We start from the raw sequence: 6097 nt of genomic DNA on the forward strand, positions 1-6097 counted from the left end.
ATGTTGGAATCCAGTAAGTGGCAACCAATTGTTTGTTTATTTGTTTTATTATTATTAGATTACATTCAAAGCTTAAAAAGGAAGGTATGTATTATAGATAAATCAGCATTCCCTTCTTCTTACTCCTTAAAAGAAGCATACAGGCTGCCCTATCTTCTGGCACTCACTCAAACATATTCTCTTGTTATTAATCTTTTCCACAGGTTATTATTTGAATTTCCTAGAGCCAGTCAACAATATCACCATAGTCCAGGGTCAGACAGCAATTCTGCACTGCAAAGTGGCAGGCAACCCACCCCCTAGTGTGCGGTGGCTGAAGAATGATGCCCCAGTTGTGCAGGAGCCCCGGCGTGTCATCATTCGGAAGACAGAATATGGTTCTCGATTGAGGATTCAGGACCTGGATACCACAGACACTGGCTACTATCAGTGTGTGGCTACGAACGGGGTGAAGACAATCACAGGCACAGGCGTTCTGTTTGTGAGGCTTGGTAAGTTGTGGGATTGAGAACTTTGTCTATGGACATAAAGGACTCTGCTTTGAATATGTATGTCCACTAAGAGAGATTTGCCATTTGAAACTGTACACATAAAGTTCCAAAATGAAAGGAACTCTACAAAACCATTCCACAAGGCCTTTCTCATTGTATCTAAGTTCCTGGTTTAATGTGCAAGACAAAAAAGCATAAAGACAATGCTATACGACTGTGCTCCCTGAAGAATGGAAAGGAATTCCTTGGCAAGAAGAACTGTAACCCCAATCATCAGAGTCACACTTGGCTGCTAACCGTCAGGTTGGTAGTTCATATCTATCCCAGACATACTTTGTCAAGTAAGGTCTAGTAATTTCCTTCTGAAATATCAGCCATGGAAATCCTTTTAGAGCACAGTTCTACTCTAATATACATGAGGTTACCCTGAGCCTCGGGGATTCGGGGGCAATGCTATTTTTTTTTTTTTAAATCAGAATTCTGAGAAAGGCCCCAGGTCTTGTCACACAAACTTCAAACTATTTTGTCACAGATAAATAAAATGTCTTTTATCTGTCGGTGTAAACTTAACAAGATTAGAAGAGAGAGAGGAATGACAGTAAAAATACCAAAAACTGAACAGAACAAAACAGAAGAATGTCATTTATTTCTTGTGGTTTTTCAGTGTCACTGACCTACAATCACAGAGATGTGGGTTTTTCCTATCACTATGAGCAATTGTACTGGATTGTACCACCTTATTGTTGACCTGATTTGAAAATTTTGTCATTAAAAAAGCTTCATGTATTAATAATTTGGGTTTTGATTTTCTTATGTTTTCTCTTTTTAGGTCCAACACACAGCCCAAATCATAACTTTCAGTAAGTATCTCTTTTAATCAAATCGTTTTCTGAGGCATTGAGAGATTCCACTCTATAAAAATCCTGGTTATTGATCTGGGAGAAACTTCATGCACTCACTGCATGCCCTTCCTTAATTTGGTAGAATTTAGGTGGACTTTAGAAGGGGAGTGTTCATAGGGAAATGTGACATTTTCTATATTTAGCATGACATAAAGAAATCTTTGTTGTTGTTTTGCGCGCATGCTACCATGCACTGTTTTCGCATGCTCTCTCTTTTACACACATACACGTCACTGTTCATTTCTTTAAGTGATCATGACTTGATGATTGCACACATATTTAGACCATATTGCCAAGGTCACTAGAATTTTTACTTTAGGAAACCATGTAAGAACATAAAGGCACTTTTTACTCAAATCCCAACACCACCAGTTAACTATGTTTTTAGGTGTCATTTATAAAATGAAGACCCTCAGAGAGAGGCAAGGTCTCAGCCAATCTTAGAGATGAGAGAATGAGGAGTAGATCATTGATTCACACTCTGTAGGGGGTTATTTTTTTTTTTTTTGTTTTTCTAAACTTCCGTTCTGTAGGGGGTTATTCATGGAATTTGGCTTTGAACTCTGGTCCTCAAAACAGAATTCCTCAGACTCTTTCCACTGCTCTGCATTTTATTTGAGGAAAATGTCCTCTGTCAAGTACTGTGTTATGTAAATGGTGTGATTACTCTTTTTCATTTTTTGTATCTAAGACTCTCTCATTCACTAACCAAGAATTGGTAGTCAAAGTGGTTCCAATTCATACCAACTCATCTTGGATTTCTGGCACTCTAAATTAACTGGAGGAGACTGCTCATCTTCTCTCCAAGGAACCACTAGTGGATTTGAATCCCCAGAGATATTTAGCCTTTGTTTTGCAGTGGCACTTGCTATGGGTTACACTATCAGAGCTCCCTAAGATTAACAATAGTTATTGAATTTATTCTCATTTTCTATACAGATCTATTGGTAAATGATTGATTAACTTTCAGATATTTTTTACAGTGATATGATGTAGTTGATTAATTGGGTCTTTTTTGCTTATATACATTTTCTAGATGCCTGAGAAACATTACCTATAGGTTATTGTTCTGCTAGGCCATGTAAGGATCATGGACACTGGAGTAACCTTTCTGTTGTAAGAAGCTTTGAAATGTTTAACCTTCATAATATTATATGAAGAATGCAGAAACATGATAGTGGGAAAAGAAGAAATTTCACCAATGTAACATTTTTTAAGACTTTGGAAGACATTATTTTAGAAGTGAAATCATTATTGAAAAATATGTTTATTCTGATTTTCCTCTCATTATTAATAGAACTAATTGATGCATCTATGTAAACAATGCCTGTTGTTGTTTTGTGCCATTGAGTCCCTTGCAATTCTTTGTGACCCTAGGTACAAGAGCCCTAAACCCTGCTCTATCCTGTGCCAACCTTATTGTCTCTGACCACCATTACCCTAGTAACTGAATCAATCCATCTCATCAAGAGTCTTCCTCTCCTGCGCTGTCCCTCCACCCTCCCAAGCATGATGTCCCTCTCCAAGGACCAGTCCTTCCTTGTAACATGTCCTATAATGCTCATAAAGTGAAAATTCTATCTGATCATTCAGTCTGTTGTTATCTTTCCCTAGAAGCTCCCTAGACTGTCATATGTGTCAGAAAAGGATTTTCTTCAGCATTTAATACATATAACACCTGGAGAAATATGCCATGTCATATTGATTTAATGTCTTACATAACTGACGTTATACTTGAGATGTCAAATAGTAGACCTTTCCATGTTAAGAAAAGACTCCATGTCTGAATTTCTCTGATCTTCTTTCCTCCTAGCCACTATATTCCATGTAGCATTTAACTGTTCCCCTTAATCAGCTGTTTCTGCCTCAGTGTCCACTCATAGTGACTCAATGCATGTCAAGCAGAATGGCACTAGAGCATTTTCAGTAACAGATGCTGCCGTGGACATGCTCACCAGACTGTGCCAGTAAATCTGGAGGACAACCACACAGGACAACAACATCTGATTGGAAGAGATCCATATTTATTTGCATTCTAAAAAAACCCCCACAAAAACAGTGATCTGACAGAGTGTGGAGATTATTGAATGGTATTACTAATATCACACGCAAGCAAAATCCTGCTGAAGAGCATTAAAATACAACTGAAGAGTACACCAATAGAGAACTACCAGAAATACATGCTGGGTGTAGAAGAGGCCATGATATTAGGAACATTATCGCCAATGTCAGGTGGGTCTTGGATGAAAGCAGAGAGTGCCAGAGAATGTCTGTATTTTATTCACTATGCCAAGGCATTTGACTGGTTGCACCACAACAAATTGAGGCTAACATTGAGAAGAATGGGTATCCCAGAACACCTGATTGTGCACATGTGAGACCTATACTTGGACCTGGAGGCAGTCTTGAGAACAGAGTAAGGAAACACTCACTGCATGGTAGAAATAATAAAAGGAGTGTGTCAGGTATGTGCCCTGTCTCCACATCTTTTCAATCTGTATGTAGAACAGATAATTCTGGAGGCTGGACTTTATGATGAGAAATGTGGCATTAGGACTGAAGGAAGACTCATCAACAACCTGGCCGCTAACAATAGCTGAATACATGGATGAAATTTTTACACACATGCAATACTCCATAGAAACTTGGGGAAAGACCGGCCTTCCACAAAGCAAAGTGCTTTTCTTAAGAAGGAATGAGAACTATGGGGAGAATAATTCTCCAGGGTGCATGGTGATGTAGTTGCCACCGTTCCTCCGGGTATTTATGTGCTTTTATTGCCTTAGAGATTGTTGTGGCAAAGGCCAATGGTTCTGACCAGTTCTGCTGATATTGATGTTGAATGTAAACAGACACATTACCACATATTACTCTAATATTATACCATTATAATCTAATGAAAAGTATTTCATTTTGGACGTGGTGGTGTTAGGTGCTGTCGAGTCAAGCCCTACTATCACAGGCAGCCCTACTATGAACAAAAGATCTGAACCCTGTTCTATCCTGTGCCATCCTCACACATCCTGACACACAAGTCAATTGTGGCAGTCACCATGTCAGTCCACCTGGCTGAGGGTCTTTCTATCCTTCAGCAACCCTCCACCCTTCCAAGCATCATGTCCCTCTCTAAGGAATAGCCCCTCATAGCATCATGCCCAATGTATGTGAGACAGAGCCTCATCATTCTTGCTTTCAAAGAACACTCTGGCTGTACCCTTCCCAAGATATACTTGTTTGTTCTTTTAGCCATGCATAGGATGTTCAGTGCTCTTCTCCAACACATAACTCAAAGGTGTCAATTCTTCTTCTGTCATCCTTATTAATTGTCCAGCTCTCAGATGCATATCAAGTGATAAGAAATACTGTGGCTGGAATCAGACACACCTTTGTCCTCAAATTGAAATCATTACTCCTCAATACTTTGTAGAGGTCCCTAACTGAAAACTTTCCCAGTACAATTTGTCTCCTTATTTCCTGAATGCTGGAGGTGATGTAAATATAAAGTATGGTCTAAAATTTTCACAAAAGGTATTAATTTATGGTTGAATGAATCATGTAATATCTGAGAGAATCATCTTATGATTGTGTATGTTCCAACTGTCTAATCAGAAGCAACCTATACATAGTTAACTCTCCAGCAGAGTTTCAGAGGTAGTTAATCACATGGAGATTGTACTCCCACGGAGCCATTGGTAGATTCGAACTATATACCTTTCAGTTGCCAGAACAATTTCTTACTACTAAGACACCAGAGAAGTTCATTCCTTAATTTATGATAATTTATCTCCTCACTTGTTGCTGCACATTTTAATTTCTAGTTTGGTGTAATTGTAAATATTTTTGTGAACAACTTTTAGTTTTTCATTAGTAAGTTTAACAAATAAGACTTATGAATTATATAGAAACTGCCAAATTAGTTCCTAAAGTCCTCTTACAAAATTATGCTTCCACTAGGAATGTAGGTTTCATATAAGCATAAATAATTTTTCTGGACTTCCTATTCTCAATTTTATCCATAGTTGATTATGATCCACACAGTCAAATGCCTTTGCATAGTCAGTAAAAGACAGAAAGACATTCTTCTGGTATTCTCTGCTTTTAGCCATTATTCATCTGACATCAGCAATAATAGCCGTAGTGCCAAGGCCTCTACTAAACCCTGATTGAACTTCTGGCAGATCCCTTTTAAAGTACTGCTCTAACTGTTTTGAATCATCTTCAGCAATATTTTGCTTGCATGTGATATTAAGGATATTGTTCAATAATTTTCACATTCTATTGAGTCACTTTTCTGAGGAAGGTAATAAATACGCATCTCTTTCAGTCAGTTGACCTTCCAAATTCCCTGACACAGACTGATAAGCACATCCAGGATTGCATCTGTTAGTTCAAAAATGTCAGTACCCCATCAATTCTTGGGAGTCTTATATTTTGACAGTGTCTTCAGTGCAACTTGAACTTCCTACTTCATAACCATTGGCTATAGAACATGTGATACTTTCTGAAATTTTTAAGTATCAGCGAATTATTTTTTTTTAGGTTTCTATTTCTTTTAATTCCAGATATATGTAGTAGCTTCCTACAGCTTTTCTTTCTTTTTCTTTTTTTTTTTTTTGGGGGGGGGCGTCATTCCTTCATTGTTGCACTGTTTTCTCTACCCTCCTCCACAGTTCATTCTTCTTCCCCACCCCGAATGTCTGTTTT

General features: G+C 38.1%; 1 protein-coding gene across 1 annotated transcript in view; it reads left to right on the plus strand.

The window, feature by feature from the left end:
- LOC102858770 (tyrosine-protein kinase transmembrane receptor ROR2-like) overlaps positions 1 to 6097 on the plus strand; it is a 105068-nt gene continuing 98971 nt past the window's right edge. Inside the window, exons 1-3 of the mRNA XM_006903311.1 lie at positions 1 to 13; positions 204 to 491; positions 1321 to 1351. Of these exons, the coding sequence (XP_006903373.1) occupies positions 1 to 13; positions 204 to 491; positions 1321 to 1351 (332 nt within the window). The remainder of the gene's footprint in view (positions 14 to 203; positions 492 to 1320; positions 1352 to 6097) is intronic.

Source organism: Elephantulus edwardii, unplaced genomic scaffold, assembly GCF_000299155.1.
Source record: "Elephantulus edwardii isolate Elephantulus edwardi_28Jun2011 unplaced genomic scaffold, EleEdw1.0 scaffold00560, whole genome shotgun sequence".
Classification (NCBI taxonomy): Eukaryota; Metazoa; Chordata; class Mammalia; order Macroscelidea; family Macroscelididae; genus Elephantulus; species Elephantulus edwardii.